This window comes from Solanum tuberosum, unplaced genomic scaffold, assembly GCF_000226075.1.
Source record: "Solanum tuberosum cultivar DM 1-3 516 R44 unplaced genomic scaffold, SolTub_3.0 scf00004, whole genome shotgun sequence".
Classification (NCBI taxonomy): domain Eukaryota; kingdom Viridiplantae; phylum Streptophyta; class Magnoliopsida; order Solanales; family Solanaceae; genus Solanum; species Solanum tuberosum.
Genome location: NW_006238930.1, coordinates 3,241,410 through 3,265,234, shown reverse-complemented (window position 1 = coordinate 3,265,234; position 23,825 = coordinate 3,241,410). Strand labels below are relative to the sequence as shown.

Genomic DNA, 23,825 nt, shown 5'->3' with positions numbered 1-23,825 from the left:
ACTCTTACACTTGCAATGCTTTAAAATTATAATAAAAATTGCTATTACCCTAGTAGTTTAAGATGGTGTATAGTCAGGGGCGGACCCACGTGGTCTCTAAGAGGCAGGGGCGGCTCAACGTAATTGGGGACCTAAAGCGAAATTTCAATTCGCGGCCTAAAATATAAATAAGCTTTATATACGTATTTATTCAAAAATTAATTTTCTTATACTATTTAGATGAAAATTATTAGTATTTAATAGTATATATTATTTTTTCAGTTACTAGTTTTAGATAAGATTTTATCAACTCAACATTGGAAAACATCATTTAAGTGAGGCAATTACTATATGTATTGTTAACATAATGCTATAAGTGATGAGTTGATAAATATTAAATAAAGATAAGAGTTAGAACCATAGAATTTGACTCAAAAAGTTGATGACTTGGTATACCTCATTTTAATATGCTTGAAACTAAAATTTAAAAAGAAATAAAAAAGAATTTGTAATTCACTTTGTTCAACACTTTTCACTATTAATTCTTATTTTTAACATAATACAAAAAATGTTAAAGTGGATAAAATAATTTATTTTAAAAAAAATTACACTTTTTATCATAAATAATCATTTTTCTATAAAAATTTTAGCACATAATTTATTCTTGATAAAAATTTGGGGCCCCCGAAATTTGGGGGCCCAAGGCAAAGGCCTTATTTTCCAAACCACAGAGCCGGCCCTGCTAAGAGGGTTTACCCGAATTTTCTCGATAAAAAATTATGTTATAATTATAAGCTAAATATTTTGAATTTATATAGATATAATAATTTTGAATCCCCTCATGAACAAGAAGTAAGTTGCAGCGTAGTGGTAGATCTCCTTCAAATTGGCACTGCGTCTAGGGTTTGAATCCCCCCATTGTTGTCATTTTTTCTGTTTTTATTTTTTTATTTTAAAAAGAGTAGATTTAAACCCAAAAAAATTCAAAAGTGCTAAAAGGTTTCTACTAACGGAACTAATTTTTTTTTTGTACTTATAAACTATATACTAGTACTTCCTTGAAATTGTATTTTATTGGCTTATTCATATGTTTATATTTTTATTTTTCGAACCCCTAAATGAAATTCCTGAATTCGCCACTGTATATAGTATTAGTTACGATTACAATAAAATCTAGTAATAGATATTGTTCAAAGTGTTAAAGAAATCTACTATAGTATAAGTTTCAAATTAGTAACTCAATGATTATTGGGTTCAGTATCTTGAAACCATCTCATGGCTAGCATGGGCAAATTTAGAGTATCGTCTACAAATTCACGTTATCAATCAAATACTAATTTTTATCCAGATCCTATATATGTATTGAAAATTCCACTAAATAACTATAAATATTTGATAACAAATTAAATTCAATTACAACTATAGTAAAATCTTTCACAAATGAGATATGAAAAAAATGATGTGTACGTAGTATTTCCCTTACCTTGACTTGAGAGTGCTATATGAATCGTTAAACTTCAAATTCAGAATCCGACTATGATCGGTAAAACGGAAGTTCAAAAGTAGAAAGAAACAAGAAGAAGTCGTATCAAGCAGCAAGTGGGAACCGTCCATCCAAAATTGATGAATGATGAGGACACCTTCGTGGCCTACTGAACGCGACACTTAGGCACTAATATTTTTTTCTTAATTTATTTATATACTTTGGATATATGGCTGCCTATTTTTAGGTAGGGGCTGTGGGACATTCTGGTTTTCATCTTCTTCTATGATAAGTGTTTGTTGATTGTTATTTTGGTATGGTATGATTAATTAACAAATCTATGCATTTTGAGTTCTATCAAGAGATATAAAGTTTGAACTAAAATTACGACCAAACTTATACAACTTTGGTGTGCGAGTTCTATCGAAGCCCTCCTTGTCAGAAATTCCGTAACGTTAAATCCACAATATAATATATCAATAAGACATGACTACCTGAATCAGTTAATTGTAGCACTCAATAAGCCGTGACAAAAATGTAACTCACTACTTATTAAATGCAATCAAATTTTAATTTATTTATACAAAGTACATATTTTTTTAATAACAATTACCGATTTTTTTACAATATACAAGTTACAATAGTCTCACACGAAAAATTAACTAATCTTAATTTTCTATTATTACTGTATAATCAGTGTAAAATGTTAAGACCCTATAATATAATGATCTTTTTTTTTTGTCCTTGTAATACATTATTGCAGGAAGAAAATAGTTGAAATATTGCTATTTGCTTACAACTTTATATCCAAACCTAAAGGGCGGCAAAAAAAGACAAACCATCTATTATCTTGGATTGATTGGGACAACTCTTTGTTTTAAAACCAAATTACTCTCCCACCAGCTCTACACATGCATGATGCATCCTCTTATAATTCATTGATCCTAGTCATATTTTTTGAACTTTATTATCAATAATCTTATATTTTATCATAAAAAACAGTTTTTCCACGTCGATTAGTGACATGGAACATGGGACTTTCCACTTCCTACATCTCATCAACCTGCTCTTTTGATTATTTTTTTTGGTACAGTCTCGAAATTTTCGCTAAGAAAATTCAAATATGAAATTGAGAAAGATTCAACACTTAATGTAATTTTCTATCGAATTGGGTTCGAACTCTCTTGCTCCTGATTATTGTTTACCCAGTCATCAGTAAATTATTGTTGCTTTTTGACTTGAACTGTATACTAAAATTGCACCTATCAATGAAACTTTACATCTGTTGATTTAAATATCCTTCTCTTTCCTTTCCCTTTGTGCCCATCTCATGGTTTATTGTAAAGTTATTGACTATTTTTATCACATGACACAGGTTTCCCTTTAATTTACCTTAAGACCAGGAGGAAAATATAATTTGACCTTTTTTTACCTATGTTGACATCTTTTTTTTACCTTTAGAAATGACTGTTTAGTTTCTTTCTCTTTCTTTTACCCTCCGTTACCTGTATCATTTACCTTTTCGATTCCATATTTGTATTGGGTGATTGAGATCAACAGACTCACTTGATACATCACAGTTTTAGGCTCAAATACAACTACATCTCAGTCTCAAGCAAGTTGAAACCGGCTATATAAATCCTCTTTGTTTACGTCGCTCCATTTGAGCTCTTAGTCCAAAATTATCTCACTAAAATAATGGTCAAACAGATTATAGGATCACTAGTAAAATGCATTAAAATTCAAGCCAAAGTTGTCCAAGATCAAGTAAATCAATAAAACCAATTTGTAGGAAAATTCAAGCCAACAACACCTATCTAAAGATTGTTAGGAAGGCATGTTACTCTCCTTCAAATAAAATTTTAACCTAGGTTGGTTCGAAAATGTCAACGAATGCATGTCGGATCTCCAAAAGTAGTGTATTTTTGGAGAATCAGACATGGGTGCGGCATTGAAAGTGAAGAGTCTGCGCAACTTAGTTTATAACCACCCTGGGATCAAGTAAAAGTATAATCTTCTGGCAATATCTCCTTGTCAGCAGCACAATCCCTACAGTCATAACAAACAATTATGTGGCTGTTTGATGACTAAAGCTACACTAGAGGGGCATGTGACTACTCATCATTCAAAAGGACCAGGCATCTATGTCCAACTCACTATATTAGTAGAATTAACAAGTGGAATTTGTCATTTTCTGTCTACTTTAACAACATGGTCATCAGTTAATTATTATATAACTATTGTAATTCTGCATTGGCATATATAGAGAATCTCTACTTAAAGTTATGAGATTTGTCAGTCGAGTTCAATTGTACAACACACACTCTGATAGTCTTTAGCGAGTGGAAAAGAAAACGTAACACAGCAGTTCTGCGATCAGCTTATGAGAAATGGAATATGACGCTGAAATACCAGAGAACAAAAGTGTAAGTTAACTCATTTATTTTTACTTTATGTGAGCATGATACTTCTTCATTTTGCGTGTTTCATCATTTCATTAGCTGCAGCAGTAATTTCTATAGCTAATTGTAGTAGTCAAGCTTGCTTTCATGTATATGAAAAAACTTCAAAAGAAGCAACGGCTTGATCAGAGATCATACCTCAAACAACTGTGTGAAGAGAGATGTGTTCATTTGTTCCATAAAGATCGGTCAGGAATACAGTGTTCCTAAGAAGTACAAATACATGTTACATACTAGATTAAGTATTAGTACGCCACTGAAGTATGCGTTAATGAAATAACTTCACCAGATCACTGCCAATTTTCTTCAAAGCGCAAAGGTTGTCACTAAAGAACCGAATCAAGGTTACCATCTTCATGTAAAGATTATTTCATGCAATCTTTGATGACAAAAGAAAATTTGTTTCGGTTTTGCTTATCACTTATAGAAGTTTCCTAGTTTCAGGAACTTGTATGTTATTTCTACAAATTAGTAGATATTCAACTGAATCAAATTGTTTATTCTACAATAAACTCGATCCTTCTTGAATTGGCTAATTGAAGAGCATCCTGACTACCACGGCTGAATGTTCATATAAAGTTCCAGGAAAACTTTGCCTTACCTGAGATTCCTTCTTGATATAGTCCCGTATAACAGTTGATCTTCTTCTTAGGTAATAACAACTTGACTTCTATATATGTTTTTGGAGGTAATATGACCTAAAAGAAATAGCACAGAAATAAATCAGCACAATTATTAATCCTCAACTGCTCATGAAATAATGTAATACTGAAAACTTGACTCTCTCCAAAAGACTATAGTTATTGATAAAACGAAAACCTCTTTGAATTAGCACAGAAACAAATCAATAAAATCTGATTTTTAAAACTCTTCTTAAATAAATTAGTATTGAAAAACTTGACTCTCCCCAAAAAGACTTGTTCCTCATTTTAATTGTGTGAGACAAACTTGTAGTTAGCCTTGGAAGGCAAACTGTTCCACTCAGGTACTTATATGGAGAAGTTATGGATATACATTTCAAATCAATCCTCTCATGGTTTAGAAACACTTGAGAAAAATGTTAGAGGTAATTGGTTTATCATGACTGTTTGACACCAACACTTATAAATTCTCTATACGACTTGTTTGTCAAATCAACCTAATCTAGAAACATGCTACTGGTAATTAATGTGTATATTCTCAGAAGTTAAAAGAATTAAGCCCCCAGCTGACGGACTAATCTGTATTTACCCAACTGAAAACTCCAAATTTATCTTTCTTTAGAAGCCACAAACAAATCACTTGTACATGCAACAAACAGTATCTCACCAGTTTTTCACAAACTTAGTAGGTTTATGACTACTTCAAATATTGTAGGTAGAAGTCCTCCTGCATTCTTTTCTATTGTTTCGTACTGCAGTCTCTTTCGCCAATGATAAATATCTCATACATAATACGAAGAGTAAATAGGTCCTGAGAAGGTCCTATATGTAGGGAGTTGGGACCTTTTAAGGCTTTGACCACTAAGCTAGGGTTAGTAACTCCATTTCAATGATAAAAAAGGGATCTTGCTAATGTTATACAGTTCCAATAGGGCAGGATTAGTCTGACAAATTTCATGTTGTAACTTTAGTGCTGCTCTGCCAATGTTGGATAACTTAAAACACATTTCTTCTTAATTCTGTTACAACATAGCAAACATCATTCTTTATGCAGATAAAGGAAGAGAATTTGCTAGGGGAAGTGTACACAATATCAGACAAACTGAAGTTGGAGAAAGACAAAAGGGACCAATCACTATCTGAGTTTGAAGAAACTTCAGAGGTTGAAAATGTTAAGGATCTGATTAAAGGTAATTATGGAACCACTGAGGGTGAAAATTTTTATGCATCACCCTTAGTTTCCAAAGCTGTCGAAGAAAATGGTAGTTCAGTGGAAGTCCATGTATCAGTCGATACACCAAACAAGTCAGATGAACAGATGCCCGGGACTTCATTCCATCTGGGGGAGAAAGCAGAAGACAAAAGAGTAGAAATCATTTCTGCGGGAACACAGAATCCAAGTGAAGAGAGTGAAACATCATGTGAAATGAGCAATGTTGAGAAGAACACATCTATCCCCTTGACAGTCCGAGGAGATGTTAGCTCTGCAAAATATAAAACGGAAGAGACAGACGCTGACGCAATCAAATCACCTGGCGACACTAAGGATGAGAAAGCAGTCAAAGATGCAAATGACTACAATGGCGATAGAAATATTTTCATATCCCCCAAATCAGAGTGCCAAAGAGGAGAGGACGAGAAAAAAGAGACAGGAGATGGAGAGGGTGCTAGGAATGTGCTTGTTAACTCATTTGTTGATGTTGTAGAAGAAACCAGGTCAGATTATGCTGAATCAGATACGAGTGCGAAACATGGGGACAACTCAATCGAGAAGGGAAACCAAGATGTTGCTGACCATCCAGCAGTAGAGGAAAAAACTGAAGAACTAGAAGTTGAAGAAAAACATGAAAAACCAATTATTGAAGAGAAAACTAAAGAACCAATAGTTACGGAGAAACATGCAGAACCAGCGGTTGAAGAAAAACCTGAAGAACCAGCAGTTGAAGTAAAAACTGAAGAACCAGTTGTGCAAGAGAAACCTGAAGAAACAGAGGTTCAGGAGAAATTTGAAAAAACAGAGGTTGAAGAGAAGCCCGAAGAACTAGTGGTTGAAGAAACATCAAAAGAACCAACACGAGAAAAAACATCCGAAGAGTTAGAATTTGAAGAAAAACCTGAGAAGGTAACTTTCTTGGAAAAGGTGAGGACCAAGCACTGGCACAAAGTTTATCCATTGTATTAGTTATGTATGTGTAACAGTTCACATTTGCTTATCTACTGAAAGACTAACTGAAACTTCAAATTTTTCTTGCAGAAAATACAAGTTGTAGACTCAAACGACAAAAGTGAGAATGAACTTCCATGCAATACCAACAATGATGCTGCTAACTTTGCAGAATTTGAGGAACCAGCAGTTGAAGAAAAACCTGAAAAACTAGAGAAACCTGATTTACCAATGGTTAGGGAGAAACGTGAAGAACCAAAGGTTGAGGAAAAATCTGAAGAATCATTTGAGGAGAAAACTCGAAAACCAGAGGCTGGAGAGAAACCTGAAGAACCAACAGCTAAAGAAACACCTGAAGAACTAGCAGAGGAGGAAATGCCTGAAGAGCTAGCCCTTGAAGAGAAACCTAGAGAACCAACCGTTGAAGAGACACTTGAAGAACTAGATGTTGAAGAGAAAGCTGAAAAGAAAGCAATTGAAGAGGAGAAACCTGAAACGGAAGCTCTTCAGGAGAATGTGAGGATTAAACACTTTCACAAAGTTTATCCATCATATTAGCTTTATATGCGTAACGAATTTACATCTGTTTTATCCATTGAAAGACTAAATGAAACTTCAATTTATTTATTTTTGCAGAATTCACCAATTGAAAAGTCAAAGAACAAGACAGACAATGCAATTCAATGCATTACCAACAATGCTATTGCCGATTATGAATCAGTTGAGGAAAAAACTGAAGAACCAGCAATTGAAGAGAGATCTGAAGAGTCAGTGGTTATGAAAAAACCTGAACAACCAGCAGTTGAAGAGAAATCTGAAAAACCAGTAGCAAGAGAGGAACTTGAAGAACCATCGATTGAGGAGACACTAGAAGAACCAGCAGTTGAAGATAAACCTGAAAAACCAGTAACTGAAGAAGCACCTGAAGAACCAACACAGGAAGAAACACCAAATGAACAAGCATTTGAAGAGAAACCTGAAAACCCAATAACTGAAGAAACACCTGAAGAACCAACACAGGAACAAAATGAACTAGCATTTGAAGAGAAACCAGCAGTTGAAGAGGAGAAACCCAAAAAAGTATCTCTTTTGGAAAAGGTGAGGGTCAAGTATTATCAAGAAGTTTATCCATCCTATTAGTTATGTATGTCCAACAATTCATGTCTGGTTATCTCTTGAAAGACTAAGAGAAACTTTAAATTCTTCTTGCAGAAAATGCTAGTTGTAGACTCTAAGGACAACACTGATAGTGAAATTCCATGCAATACCAACAACGATGCTGCTCACTATCCAAAAACTGAGAAAATAACCGAAGAACCAGCAGTTGAAGAAAAACCAGAAAACCCAGTTTTTGAAGAGAAACGTGATGTATCAGAGATTAAAGAGAAACCTGAAGAACCAACGGTTGAGGAGAAACCTGAAGAACCAGCGGCTGAAAAGAAACCTAAGGAACCGACAGCGAAAGAAACACATGAAGAGCTAGCAGGGGAGGAAACACATGAAGAACTAGCATTTGAAGAGAAACCTGAAGAACCAATGGTTGAAGACATACCTGAAAAACCAGCAGTAATGGAGGAGGAGAAACCTTTAACAGAAGGGCTTCTGGAGAAGGTGAAGATTAAACACTACCACAAAGTCTATCCATCATATTAGCTTTATATGTGCAATGAATTTACATCTGTTTATCTGTCAAAAGACTAAGTGAAACTTCAATTTTCTTGCAGAATTTGCCAATTGTAGACTCAAAGGACAAGATAGACGATGCAATTCCATGCAATACCACCAATAATGATATTGCTAACTATGCATCAGTTGAGGAAAAACCTAACGAACCAGTAGTTGGAAAAACACATGAAGAATTAGCAATTGAAGATAAATCTGAAGAATCAGTTGTTTCGGAGAAGCTTGAAGAACTAGTGGTTGAGAAAAAAACTGAACAACCGACAGTTGAAGAGAAACCTGAAAAACCAGCAGTTGGAGAGAAACATGAAGAACCAGCCGTTGAAGAGGAGAAACCTGAAAAAGTAAGGGTCAAGCACTATCACAAAGTTTAAGTCATGTATGTACTGTGATTCACATCTGCTTCTTTATTGGAAGGCAAAGTAAACATTCACTTCATTTTGCAGACTATGCTAATTGTAGACTTGAACGACAAAACTGGTAGTGAAATTCCATGCAATACCGGTAATGATGTTGCTCACTTTCCAGACATTGAGGAAAATCCTGAAGTGTCGGCAGTTGAAGAAAAAACTGAAGAATCAGTCATTGAACAGAAACCTGATGTACCAGCAGTTAAGGAGAAACCTGAAGAACCAACATTTGAGGAGAAATCTGAAGTACTGGTTGAGGAGAAACCTCAAGAACCGGCGTCTAAAGAGAGACCTGAAGAAGCGGCAGCTAAAGAAACAGCTGAAGAGCTAGCAAAGGAGGAAGCACCTGAAGAACTAGCACTTGAAGAGACACCTGAAGAACTAGTTCTTGAAGAGAAAGATGAAGAAACAGCTATTGAAGAGGAGGAACTTGTTAGGAAAGCTCTTCAGGAGAAGGTGAGGATTAAATACTGTCACAAAGTTAATCCACCATATAAGCTTTATATGTGCAACGAATTAATATATGTTTATCTATTTAAAGACAAAATGAAACTTTAAATTTTCTTGCAGAAATTGCCGATTGTAAACGCAGAGGACAATACAGACAATGCAATTCCATGCAATACCAACAATGACATTGCTAACTATGCATTAGTTGAGGAAAAAACTGAAGAACCAGTAGTTGAAGAGAAATCTGAAGAATCAGCTATTGAAGAGAAGTCTGAAGAATCAAGGGTTTTGGAGAAACCAGAAGAACCAGAGGTTGAGAAAATACCTAAACAGCCGACAATTGAAGAGAAACCTGAAAACCCAACAGTTGGAGGAGAAAAGCTTGAAGAACCATTGGTTGGAGAGACAACCAAAGAACCAACAATTGAGGAGAAACCTGAAGGAACACCTAAGGAACTATCATTTGAAGAGAAACATGACGAACCAACCGTTGAAGAGGAGAAACATGAAAAGGTAACTCTTTCGGAAAAGGTAAGGGTCAAGTATAATAACAAAGTTTATCCATTTTGTTAGTTATGCATGTACTGTGATTCACATGATCTTTTTTTGAAAGGCTAGGTGAAACATTAAATTCTTTTTGCAGGATATGCTAATTGTAGACTCGAACACCAAAACTGGCAGTGAAATTCCATGCAATACCAATAATGATGTTGCTCACTCTCCAGACATCGAGGAAAATCCTGAAGAATCGGCAGTTGAAATAAAAAATGAAGAACCAGTCATTGAAGAGAAACCTGATGTACCAGCAGTTGAGGAGAAACCTGAAGAACCAAAATTTGAGGAGAAATCTGAAGTACCAGCTGAGGAGAAACCTCAAGAACCGGCAACTGAAGAGAAACCTGAAAAACCAGCAGCTATAGAAACAGCTGAAGAACTAGCACTTGAAGGGAAACCTGAAGAACTAACAGTTGAAGATACATCTGAAGGGCTAGTTGTTGAAGAGAAAGATGAAAAACCAGCAATTGAAGAGGAGGAACCTGAAACGGAAGCTCTTCAGGAGAAGGTGACAATTAACACTGTCACAAAGTTTATTCAGCATATTAACTTTATAAGTGCAATGAATTTAAATATGTTTCATCTATTGAAAGACTAAATGGAACTTCAAATTTTCTTGCAGAATTTGCCAATTGTAAACTCAAAGAACACAACAGACAATGCAATTCCATGCAATACCAACAATGACATTGCTGACTATGCATCAGTTGAGGAAAATACTGAAGAACCAGAAGTTGAAGAGATATCTGAAGAATCAGCTATTGAAGAGAAATCTGAAGAATCAAGGGTTTTGGAGAAACCAGAAGAACCACCGGTTGAGAAAATACCTGAACAACCGACAATCGAAGAGAAACCTGAAACACCAACAGTGGGAGAAAAGCTTGAAGAACCATCAGTTGAGGAGACGATCAAAGAACCAAAAATTGAGGAGAAACCTGATAAACAAGTAACTGAAGAAACACCCAAGGAACTAGCATTAGAAGAGATACATAAAGAGCCAGCAATGAAAGAGGAGAAACCTGAAAAGGTAACTCTTTTGGAAAAGGTAAGGGTCAAGTACTATCACAAAGTATATCCATTTTGTTAGTTATGCATGTACAGTGATTCACATGCTCTTCTTTTGAAAGGCTAAGTGAAACATTAAAGTCTTTTTGCAGAATATGCTAATTGTAGACTCGAACACCAAAACTGGCAGTGAAATTCCATGCAATACCAATAATGATGTTGCTCACTCTCCAGACATTGAGGAAAATTCTGAAGAACCGGCAGTTGAAATAAAAAATGAAGAACTAGTCATTGAAGAGAAACCTGATGTACCAGCAGTTGAGGAGAAACCAACATTTGAGGAGAAATCTGAAGTACCAGCTGAGGAGAAACCTCAAGAACCAGAGACTGAAGAGAAACCTCAAGAACCGGCAGCAATAGAAACACCTGAAGAACTAGCACTTGAAGAGAAACCTGAAGAACCAACGGTTGAAGATACATCTGAAGAGCTAGTTGTTGAAGAGAAAGTTGAAAAAACAGCAATTGAAGAGGAGGAACCTGAAATGGAAGCTCTTAAGGAGAAGGTGAGAATTAACTCTCACAAAGTTTATTCAGCATATTAGCTTTATATGTGCAACGCATTTACATGTTTATCTATTGAAAGACTAGATGAAACTTTAAATTTTCTTGCAGAATTTTCCAATTGTAAACTCAAAGAACACAATAGACAATGCAATTCCATGCAATACCAACAATGACATTGCTGACTATGCATCAGTTGAGGAAAAAACTGAAGAAGCAATAGTTGAAGAGATATCTGAAGAATCAGCAATTGAAGAAAAATCTGAAGAATCAAGGGTTTCGGGGAAACCAGAAGAACCAGCGGTTGAGAAAATACCTGAACAACCGACAGTTGAAGAGAAACCTGAAAAACCAACCGTGGGAGAAAAGCTTGAAGTACCATCAGTTGAGGAGACAATCAAAGAACCAAAAATTGAGGAGAAACCTGAAAAACAAGTAATTGAAGAAACACCTAAGGAACTAGCATTTGAAGAGATACATGAAGAACCAGCCATGGAAGAGGAGAAACCTGAAAAGGTAACTCTTTTGGAAAAGGTAAGGGTCAAGCACTATCACAAAGTTTATCCATTTTGTTAGTTATGTATGTACTATGATTCACATCTGCATCTTTATTGAAAGGCTAAGTGAAACATTAAATTCTTTTTGCAGAATATGCTAATTGTAGACTCGAACGAAAAAACTGGCAGTGAAATCCCATGCAATACCAATAATGATGTTGCACACTCTCCAGACAGTGAGGAAAATCCTGAAGAATCGGCAGTTGAAGAAAAAACTGAAGAACCACTCATTGAAGAGAAACCTGGTGTACCAGCTATTAAGGAGAAACCTGAAGAACCAACATTTGAGGAGAAATCTGAAGTACCAGTTGAGGAGAAACCTGAACTAGAGATTACAGAGAAACCTGAAGAACCGGCGACTATAGAAACACCTGAAGAGCTTGCAGGGGAGGAAACACCTGAAGAACTAGCTCTTGAAGAGAAACCTGAAGAACCAACAGTTGAAGACACATCTGAAGAACTAGTTGTTGAAAAGAAAGATGAAAAACCAGCAATTGAAGAGGAAGAACCTGAAACAGAAGCTCTTCAGGAGAAGGTGACAAATAAACACTGTCATAAAAACTATCCATCATATTAGCTTTATATGTGCAACGAATTTACATAAGTTTATCTGTTGAAAGACTAAATGAAACTTAAAATTTTCTTGCATAATTTGCCAATTGTAAACTCAAAGGACAAGACAGACAATGCAATTCCATGCAATACCAACGACATTGCTGACTATGCATCAGTTGAGGAAAAAACTGAAGAGCCAGTAGTTGAAAAAAAACATGAAGAACAAGCAATTGAAGAGAAATCAGAAGAAACAGCAGTTTCAGAGAAGCCAGAAGAACCAGTGGATGAGAAAAAACCTGAACCACCGGCAATTGAAGAGAAACCTAAAGAAACAACAATGGAAGAGAAGCTTGAAGAACCATTGGTTGAGGAGACAATTGAGGAGAAAGCTGCAAAACCAATAACTGAAGAAGCACCTGAAGAACCAAAACGGGAAGAAACACCTAACGAACTATTATTTGAAGAGAAACCAGCACTTGAAGAGGAGACATCCAAAAAGGTGAGGTCAAGCACTGTCACAAAGTTTATCCATCTTATTAGTTATGTATGTGCAATGATTCACATCTGCTTCTTCATTGATAGACTAAGTGAAACATTAAATTCTTTCGCAGAATATGCTAGTTGTAGACTCAAACGACAAAACTGGCAGTGAAACTCCATGCAATACCAATAATGATGTTGCTCACCCTCCACAAGTTGAGGAAAATCTTGAAGAGTCAGTAGTTGAAGAAAAACCTGAAGAACCAACTATTGAAGAGAAACTTGATGTACCAGCGGTTAAGGAGAAACCTGAAGAACCAGTGGTTGAGGAGGAACCTCAAGAACCAGCGGCTGAAGAAACACCTGAAGAGCTAGAAGGGGAGGAAACACCTGAAGAATTAGCACTTGAAGAGAAAACTGAAGAACCAACGGTTGAAAAGACACCTAAAGAACTAATTGTTGAAGAGGAGAAACCTGAAACAGAAGCTCTTCTAGAGAAGGTCAGGATTAAACATTGTCACAAAGTTTATTCATCAAATTAGGCTTTATATGTGCAACGAATTTACATATGTTTATCTATTTAAATACTAAGTAGAACTCTAAATTTCTTGCAGAATTTTCCAATGGAAGACCCAAAGGACAAGATAGATAATGCAATTCCTTGCAATACCAACAATGATATTGCTGACTATGAATCAGTCGAGGAAAAACCTCAAGAACTAGTAGTTGAAAAAGATAATGATGAAACAATGATTGAAGAAAAATCTGAAGTATTGGCTGTTATGGAGAAGCCTGAAGAACCAGCGGTTGAGAAAAAACTTGAAGAACTGGCAGTTGAAGAAGAACGTGAAAAACCAACTGTGGAGGAGAAATTTGAAGAACCATTGGCAGAGGAGAAACTTGAAGAACCAAAGGTTGAAGAGAAACCTGAAAAGACAATAACTGAAGAGACACCCAAAGAATCAACACGGGAAGAAACACCTAATGAACTAGCATGTGAAGAAAAACCTGAAGAGCCAGCAGTTGAAGAGGTGAAACCTGAAGAACCAACAGGTGAAGAGGAGAAACCAGAAAAGGTAACTCTTTTGGATAAGGCAAGGGTCAAGCACTGTCATAAAGTTTATCTGTCCTATTAGTTATGTATGTACAACAATTTACATCTGCTTATCTACTGAAAGACTAAGTGAAACTTTAAATTCTTCTTACAGAATTTGCTAGTTGCAGACTCGAAGGAAAAAACTGACAATAAAATTCCCTGCAATACTAGCAACAATGCTGCTCACTTTCTAGAAGATGAGAAAAACCCTGAAAAACCAGCAGCTGTGGAAAAACCGGTTATTGAAGAGAAACTTGATATACCAGCAATTATGGAGAAACCTGAAGAACCAACAATTGAGGAGAAATCTGAAGAACCAGTTGAGGAGAAACCTAAAGAACCAACTGTTGAAGAGAAACTTGAAGAACCAACAACTAAAGAAACACCTGAAGAGCTAGCAGGGGAGGAAACACCTGAACTACCACTTGAAGAGAAACCTGAAGAACCAATGGTTGAAGAGACCTCTGAAGAGATAGCTGTTGAAGAGAAACATGACAAACCAGCAATTGAAGAGGAGAAACCAGAAATGGAAACTCTCCTAGAGAAGGTGAGGATAAACAATGTCACAAAGTTTATCCATTCTAATAGCTTTATATGTGCAACGAACTCACATATGCCAATCTATTGGAAGATTAAATCGAATTTTTGAACTTCTCTTGCAGAATATGCCAATTGTAGACTCAAAGGACAAGATTGACAGTGAAATTCTAGGCAATTCAAACAACGATGTTGCTTACTATCCAACAGTTGAAGATAAAGCTGAAGTACAGGTAGTTAAAGAAAAACATGAAAAACAAGTGATTGAAGAGAAACGTGAAGAACCAGCGGTTAATGAAAAAACTGATGAACCAGCAGTGACAGAGAAACCTGAAGAACCGGCTGTGGAAAAAAAAACTGAAGAACAAGTTTTCGAGGAGAAACTTGAAGAACCAACAGTTGAAGAGAAATCTGAAGAACCTGTAGTTGAAGAAACACCTGAAGATCTAGCAGATGAAAAGAACCTTGAAAAACTAGTAATCGAAGAGAAACCTGAAAAGGTAACTTTGTTGGAAGAGGTAAGGATCAAGTACAATCACAAGCTTTAACTGTACTATTAGTTATGTATGTGCAACAATTCACATATGTTTATCTATTGGAAGACTAAGTAAAACTTTAAATTTTTCTTGCAGGATATGTCAGCTATAGATTCAAAAGGGAAGACTGACACTGAAACTCCATGCATTACCAACATTGATGTTGCTGACTATCCAGCAGTTGAGGAAAAAACTGAAGAACCAATGGTTGAGGAAAAACATGAGGAACCAATTGTTGAGGATAAACCTGAAGAACCAGTAATAAATGAGAAACTTCAAAAATTGGCAATTGAAGAAACACTTGTAGAGCAAGCAAGAGCGGAAACACCTGAAGACCTAATAGTTGAAGAGAATCCCAACAAACCAGCAGTTGAAGAGACACCGGAAGAACTAGCTATTGAACAGAAATCTGAAAAACAAGCAGTTGAAACGGTGACTCTCTTGGAAAAGGTAATCGAGCACTGTCGCAGAGTTTACCATCCTATTAGCTCTATACATGCAAGGAATTTGCATCTACTTATCTATTAAAAGTCTTAGTGAATCTTTAAATTCTTCTTGTAGAATATGCCAGATACGGACTCAAGTCACTCAACAGACAAGATTAATGGTGAAATTCTGTGCAACGACAACAGTGATGTTTCTGACTATCCAGCTGTTGAGGAAAAACATGAAGAAACAGTAATAGAAAAAAAATATGAGGAACCTGCACTGAAAGAGAAACCTAAAGAACCAGTTGTATCGGAGAAATTCGAAGAACTAATGGTTGAGGAAACACCTGAAAAATTAGTAGTTGAAGAGAAGCTTGACGAACCAGTTGCAGGGGAAGAAACAGTTGATAAACCAGCACGGGAAGAAACACCTGACAAACAAGTAGCTGAAGAGAAACATGAAGAAGTAGTTGTTGAAGAGAAACTAGAGAAAGCAGCAGCTGAAAAGGTAACGCCCCTCGAAAAGGTGAGGATCAAACACTGTCACAAAGTTGTCCATCCTAATAGTTATGTATGTGCAATGAATTCACATCTGCTTATCTATTGAAAAATTAAGTGAAACTTTCTTCTAGCAGAATAAGCATGTTGTGGACTCAAATGATAAGACTGGCAATGAAATTTCATGCAATACCAACAATGATTTTGCTGAAATTGAGGAAAAACCCGAAGATTCAGCAGTTGAAGAGAAACTCAAGGAATCGACAGTTGAAGAGAAACGGGAAGAATTTGACATCGAGGAGAAACCCGAAGAACCAAAAATTGAGGAGAAACTCGAAGAACCAGAGAAACCTGACAAACCAGCAGTTGAAGGGACACCTGAACAACTAGTTGACGAGAAACCTCAAGAAATTTCATGCAATACCATTGAAGTTGAGGAAACGCCTGAAGATTCAGCAGTTGAAGAGAAACCAGTGGAACCGACAGTTGAACAGAAACCAGAAGAACCAGTTGTTAGGGAGAAACTTGAAGAATCAAAAGTTGAGGAGAAACCCAAAGAACCAGCGGTTGAGGAGAAATCCGACGAACCAGTGATTGAAGGGACACTAGAAGAACCTGTGGCGAAAGAAACACCTGAACAACCAATGATTGAAGAGAAACCTCAAGAACCAGAAGTTCAAGAGAAACCAAAAGAACCAACAGTTCAAGAGAAACTTGAAGAACCAACAATTGATGAAAAACCTGAAGAACTAGCAGTTGAAGGAAAACCTGAAGAACCAGCAGTTGAAGTAACACCCAAACCAAAAAGTGAAGAGAAACCCCAAGAATCAGTGATTGAGGAGCAATCTCAAGAACCAGAGGTGAAAGAAACACCTGAAGAACCAGTGGTTAAAGAGACACGTGAAGAGCTAGCAGTTGAAAAGAAACCTGAAGAACTAGCAACTGAAGAACAAGTAGTTGACCAAAAACTTGAGGAACCAACAGTTGAGGTGAAACCTGAAGAAGCTACAGTTGATGAAAAACATGAAGAACCATCAGTTGAGGAGAAACCTGAGGAATCAGCAGTTGAGAACTTTGAAGAACCAACAGTTAATGAGATACCTGAAGAACTAGCAGGTAAAGAGAAACTTGAAGAACCAATAATTGAAGAGAAACCTAAAGAACCACCAATTGAAGAACCCAAAAAACAAAACAGGGAAGAGACAGAAGCTGCCACTGAAAGAATTGATGAATCTGAAACACATAATGTAGAGAAAGAAGAAGCTTTGATTGGAAAACAGGCAGAACGGTTTGTCAAAGAAACAGCACAACCTTGCAAAGAAGTTGAAACTGAGGTATTAAATGTCTGCCTTCTATTAATAGTATGATATTTTTTCATGTGCCTAAACTAGTCATAAATCATAATAAAATCTGTCACTATAATCTTTCATTTGACCAAAAAAAAAAAAACTATCTCTACAAACAGATAAAAGAACTTAAAGATATCAATGCTGGTGATGAGTCAAACAATAATGCCCTACAAAAAGAAGAAACGACTCTAGATGAACTTCTAACATCCGCCAAAGAAGAGATGGCGGCAAATAACTTTGAAGAAAGCAAAGTGGTTTCAGAAATCCCCAATCAAGAGGTTAAGTGACCACACAAGCCTGTTTACAATTCATATACCTAAGCCCAAGGTAAAATAGAAATGCTGCTTTCTCTCTTTCTTCATCACTGGATTGCTCTCTTTTTTTTCTGCAGAATGGTCAGCAAGCCAATCTAACCACAGAAGAGGCTAATGACTCCCATGGAGCAGAGAACGTAACTGAACTTTCTTCAGAAGAAATGAGGGTGGAGGACTGTACTAACAAGGTAAGTGAACAAGAACTTATAATGAATTTGCTGATTAGCATCTACTAAGAATCTACGAGTTTATTGCATGCTAATGAGACAAGAAATTTAATTCTCCAGTGAACGATATTTTCAGAACAACAACTAAGTCACAACTCCAAGTTAGTTAAGGTCACAAATCTCTAGAGGAATATAATTAATTTGAGTCTCCGTTCCCTTCTGCAAAGAGAGGATTGAGGAGATGTTGTTGTGAGAACATTATGTATGGCCAACTGCATGAAACATTTCATATAAGCAGGCAGAGTATAACATAAATGCCGATTGGCAATCTGCTACAAAAAATCACATTTCTGCATTATAAAATTGGAACTAAATTATAACAGTACAGGAAAGAAGTTAAAGAAAAGCTAGCAAAACAGAACTTGATGTTCCCCCCTTTACCGTTACAACCATTACAGAAACATGAATAAAACTTACAGATTATCTCAAGACGAATCACAGCTAGAAGCAGCATATCCACTGCAATAGTGTTTTATTACATCATGCTAGCAGCCTCCAGCAATTTCTCTTATTTCCTCACCCTTTCAGTTATTTCTGGATACCAACCAAATCATGAATGGCTCATTCAACAGGTTGAAAGCTCTGATTTCGGGTTCCAAAATCATAATAAGTACACCCCAGATGCAGATAAGCTTGAGCTACAAAACAGAGAAATAGATATTAGCTATAGTCTCGATACTCCGGTTGAAAAAGAAACAAATGGAAGAAACAGTGAAAAGATATCTGAATCCACAGAAGAACTTATCCATCAGACATCTGAAATTTCTGAAGAAAACAAAGCAGCAGTAGATACAGACACCAATACGTTACAAAGCTGTGCAGATCCACATGAACAACTGAAGCATCAGTTAGCTGAGCTACGCGAAGAGAAACAGGCAGGAGGAATAGCAGACACCAATACTTTACAAAGGTCTGCAGACCATGAGGAGCCTTACAGTGTACCTGCTCAGGAGGTAAAAATTGTAATTAAGATTTTGCACCATGCATCATTTGATTAAATGTATATTTTTCCTTTTTCTCCTGTATTTCTTAAAAGATTGCTAACGTTGACTGATCAAATTCCAGATCATTGACAAATCAGAAACAGAGGATATTTCTTGTGCGGATTGCCTTGAAGAAGAAAATAGCCTCAGAACCAACCAAGATAAGTTAAAAGAGGGAGAAAATTCAGAAGTGAAGACAGATGAAAATTTTGACAAGGGAGATGAATTCCAAAGCATAATGGTTAGAAATTGGAATGCAGTTATCATACATCTTACTTAAGAAAGTGTGAAAGTTGCCTATTCAGAAAATTGTTCTTTCTGTAGATGTTGAAAGGAGTTGAAAAGGATGATTACAAGCAGCATATAAAACACAACACATGTGCAGTCATGGATACAGAAGAGAAGAATGAAGATTCACCTGCTGGAGAACAAACATCCGAAAAGCTAGAAGAACTGGAGAAAATTGATATTGATGACAATAACAATATTAATCATCAAAGTACTGAGACAAACCTCCCAGAAGAGGCCACAGAATCAAAGAGTGAATGTGTTACGATGGAAATCAAGACTCCAATCAAAGAGGTCTGATTAAATTGCACACTTATATTCCATCTTAATATTTTATCAGCATGATTTGATCCGTTTTACTCCCTCCTGTCTAGGAAAGAGGTTGCTGATAGAAAATGATTGAACTCAAACTGCATGAAATATTCAGCACATAGGTTAATTACATACAGGTCCAGCTGAAAATGATTTAACGAGAGGAAACAAAGTATTGATGTAAATTACAAACTTGAATTATATTAGTAAATTGTTTGCAGGATACACACCACCTTGATATACACAGACATTATATGACAGTTCATAAAACTACTCTAGAAAAGATCACTAAGATGAAATCCCTTTCAGCCACAGCTGGCTAAGGAAAAGTCTACTGGAGACTACCAATGTTCGTAGGTGTCAAAGATGGAAAAAACAAAGATAAAAAAATAGAAGCAAAAAACATTATTCCAATCTTTTCTTACTCCCCCCTGCCTCCCCTGTTTACTCACGCATCTGACGGCGAATTATGAATTCATAGGAGGAACAAGAAGAAGATTTAAGAGAGACCACCAGCGAAGATTCCTCAAACAACAACACAACACAGGTGCAAAAAGAGGAGGAAACAACAATAAGTGAACCCGAAAGAGTAAGTTTGGAACCTTTTGGATCAGAACGAAAAACAGCAGCAAGTTCCGGAGAGATGATAACATGCAACGAAACAAACAAAATACATGAAGTAAGAGTTGAAAATGCTCCAGGTGCCCAAGTAGGACGTGTACCAGAGGAAAAGACAAGGGGCGAACAGGAAAAAGTAACCGAACATTTCACATCATTGAAATCTGTTACGGTTTCGGAAAAGGAGATAGCGATGGATAACATGGTGAGCAATGAGAGCAATACAACTAAGCAGATACACGAGCAAGCAGCATATCCTCTACTTACATTGGAAAGGGAGGAAACTATTCCAACAAGCAGCACTGATGCCAATGGTACTCCCAAAGACAGCATTACCCCACATATGGAACTGGGTGCAGAGGCCAAAAATATCCAGTACATGCAGGAAAAATGCAAAACTTCTGAAACAGAACAACATCAGGAAAATTATGAAAACAAGAAAGAAGTTGAATGTGATTCAAAAGAAGTACCAGAGGAATCCATATCGAGAGAGACACAAGCTAAGGCCGCACTATCTGACCTTGTGCATGTATCAACAAAAGAGACATCAAAAATTGAGGAAGACTTTGCTGAAGAAAGAGAAGGCAACGACAGAGAAGAGGAAGGAATTCAAAAAAAAAGAGAAGTGTCAAGTTCTGAAGATCCAGTGATCGTAGAAATCTCCAGAGATGCTGATATCAAAGTTCCTCCCAAAAAACATCAGAACATATTGTCAGGAGTCGGATCAAAAGTCAAGCACTCAATTGCAAAGGTGAAGAAAGCCATCACTGGTAAGTCCTCTCAGACCAAGCCATCATCACCAAAGTAAGGCGGAGAAAAAAGATCAAAACTTCACATTATTCGAAGTTGTAAGTACTCAAGAAAAACAAAGTGAAAAGCTTTTCAGCTACTCTAGTTTTTAATAAAGTAGAAAAGTTTGTTCAGAATGTGTAATCTTATTGTATTAGGAGTTCCATAATTATTGGATACATGCTAGCAACTTCTCAGCGACAACTCAATAACATCAACCAGTTCCACCACATACTAAGGACCCTTATTGTAGTATCAGTATGTCCCCACCAAAAGCATATCTATAATTTATTTTACATGACCCACCATTAACATTGAGAAGGAAGACTTGAAATGGGTTATCCAAGCAAGACAACTTTCCAAGTAGTTTCCCCTAGCAAGACAACTTCCCAAGTAGTTTCTCCTAGCAAGACAACTTTCCAAGTCGGCTCTGTCGTTGTCAAAAACTATCCATAGACATTATATAACTTCCTCATATTAACTACTACTTTAAAAGGCGATATTGTATTTTCACTATACAGTGAACTATGCATTAATAGTGACAAATGCCACCTACCACTACCTTGTGGAGGTAGAGAGGCTGTTTCTGGATGACCCTCAGCTCAAGTTCAGCAAATCCAAGTAGAAAGAAGAAGGAGACCGCGAAGAAAATATAGCAGATAACAAGGAAACAGAGCAAAGTCAGAAAAAACACGATGAATGGAAATTTAATTCTAAAATCTCATAGACCCACCTGAGGTGCTGTGTCAAGCAACAGTTTTTCAGCTCAAGAGAGAACATGTTAAATTGCTTTTTTGAGTTAAACCGGAGAGAGTAATAAGAACAAGAAAAAAAGTAGAAGGTTGTGTAGTTTCACCAAAAGGGTGATTTAGTGACAAAAAATAGAACTTTGCAACAAAAAAAAGGGTGATAGGTAGTTTCATGCCTATCCTAATGGAGTTGACCAACTAAAACTCAAAAGAACTTTACCTTCAAAACCTTACGATATCCATTTGGCCTCCCATGAGTTTTAGTAACAATTTCCAACAAAGAAACGTCAGCAGTAGAGCTCAGAGCCTCTCCTTTAAGGCCAAAGCTTACAAAGAAAGTATGCATATCATCTGAATGGCGGTATTTTGATGTAGCTGGTGTAAAGCAAGCATACAAAACCATAGATAAAATGACCAGACAAAGGAATCATAACAGAAGATGAAAGAAACATACACATACTGTTTCCATAATCTGGGCAATAAGTACCTAAGCACCAATATGTATGTTCCAACTCAACTCCAGCTAGAATAAATAATCAAAACATACATACATTAGTGTTCAACACAAAATATATTTCATCTCCCCTTTTTTTGTGTTTTGGGGAGGCGGCAGAAGTATAGAAAGTATTTTATTGCAAATGAAGCACCAGGAAAGAAATGTACATGAACATCTTTATTTTGTGTTGCAGCCATACAAGTTTTCCCAATTACAAGTAAAACCACAAAATAATACATAAAAGATCATCTGTAAAAAGATACTGATGAACACACTTAAAAGAATAACAAACATAAAAAGAACAGTCCCATGAGTAGGTAAATCTCAGGGAAAAACAAATTCCTGTTTTTCAGTTAAGCAGGGGAAAACAGGGGAAACGAATTCTTGAATATGCTTAACATATTCTGCTAGGATGACAACATAACTTACTTTTTTCAACTTCTTTCAAAAGACTTCTTGAATTTCCTTTATATGCTACATAAAAATAAATTCTTAAAATTACGATTTCTTAAATATGCATTTAAGAATACCAATGTCACTTCAAAATTCAACATGCATTATCGAGTTCTTGAATTCCAGCATGCAAGAATTCAACATATCGAGTTCTTGAATTCCGACATGCAAGAATTCAACATATCGAGTTCTTGAATTCCGACATGCAAGAATTCAACATATCGAGTTCTTGAATTCCGACATGCAAGAATTCAACATATCGAGTTCTTGAATTCCGACATGCAAGAATTCAACATATCGAGTTCTTGAATTCCGACATGCAAGAATTCAACATATCGAGTTCTTGAATTCCGACATGCAAGAATTCAACATATCGAGTTCTTGAATTCCGACATGCAAGAATTCAACATATCGAGTTCTTGAATTCCGACATGCAAGAATTCAACATATCGAGTTCTTGAATTCCGACATGCAAGAATTCAACATATCGAGTTCTTGAATTCCGACATGCAAGAATTCAACATATCGAGTTCTTGAATTCCGGCATGCAAGAATTCAACATATCGAGTTCTTGAATTCCGACATGCAAGAATTCAACATATCGAGTTCTTGAATTCCAACATGCAAGAATTCAACATATCGAGTTCTTGAATTCCAACATGCAAGAATTCAACATATCGAGTTCTTGAATTTTCCTTCTTATTTTTTAATGGATGGAAGATAATGGGAAGAGTAGTAGAAAACCGAGAAAAATGATTTAGGGTTTAGGGTTTTGATCGGACATCTTCCAATTTCGATTTCTCGTATTTTCCTTCTTTCTTTTTCTGTATGAATGGAAGAATACAAGATAATGGAAAGAGCAAAGAATTCAATTATCGATTTATCATTCTTTCTTTTTCTGAATGAAGGGAAGCGGTAGAGTATGAATACAGGCGGTCGGTGTATATGGCGGTGGTGAGGTCTAATATGCGCAGGTGGTAATATGTGGGTGTTAAGGTGGTGAGGTCTAATATGCGCATGTGGTATGTGGGTGTTACTTAGGGGTCGTTTGGTAGAGTGTATTATGAAAAATAACGCATGCATTAGCATTGTGTATTACTAGTACTTTGTTTGGTACTCTTTTTCAACCTATGTATAGTGTATTAAGGTGTGTATTGTTAATACCATGGA

At 36.2% G+C, this 23,825-nt stretch overlaps 1 protein-coding gene and 1 long non-coding RNA gene across 15 annotated transcripts; one reads left to right on the top strand and one right to left on the bottom strand.

Annotated features, from left to right (window-relative positions):
• Positions 1-3,645: 3,645 nt before the first annotated feature.
• Positions 3,646-21,187, top strand: LOC102603317 (titin). 14 transcript variants are annotated; one of them, XM_015307413.1, is made up of 27 exons: positions 3,647-3,888; positions 5,620-6,687; positions 6,820-7,245; positions 7,366-7,827; positions 7,942-8,340; positions 8,454-8,753; positions 8,856-9,275; positions 9,390-9,800; positions 9,913-10,332; positions 10,447-10,869; positions 10,982-11,392; positions 11,502-11,924; positions 12,039-12,482; positions 12,621-13,001; positions 13,114-13,482; positions 13,597-14,076; positions 14,191-14,625; positions 14,741-15,133; positions 15,248-15,601; positions 15,713-16,105; positions 16,212-17,411; positions 17,543-17,704; positions 17,818-17,928; positions 18,540-18,920; positions 19,033-19,191; positions 19,275-19,532; positions 20,032-21,187. In XM_015307413.1, the coding sequence occupies exons 1-27, from the start codon at positions 3,853-3,855 to the stop codon at positions 20,974-20,976; spliced, it is 11,664 nt and encodes a 3,887-aa protein (XP_015162899.1). In that variant the 5' UTR covers positions 3,647-3,852; the 3' UTR covers positions 20,977-21,187. The 14 variants fall into 14 exon arrangements, with proteins under 14 accessions (XP_015162906.1, XP_015162899.1, XP_015162896.1 ...); XM_015307410.1 differs by having other exon boundaries at positions 5,620-6,705; positions 9,390-9,782; XM_015307415.1 differs by having other exon boundaries at positions 5,620-6,705; positions 15,713-16,087; positions 16,215-17,411.
• LOC107060085 (uncharacterized) lies at positions 3,995-18,533 on the bottom strand. Its single transcript, XR_001473138.1, has 3 exons — positions 18,385-18,533; positions 4,526-4,622; positions 3,995-4,130 (listed from the first exon to the last, which is right to left on the bottom strand). It is a non-coding gene; the product is annotated as an uncharacterized lncRNA (long non-coding RNA).
• Positions 21,188-23,825: the final 2,638 nt, after the last annotated feature.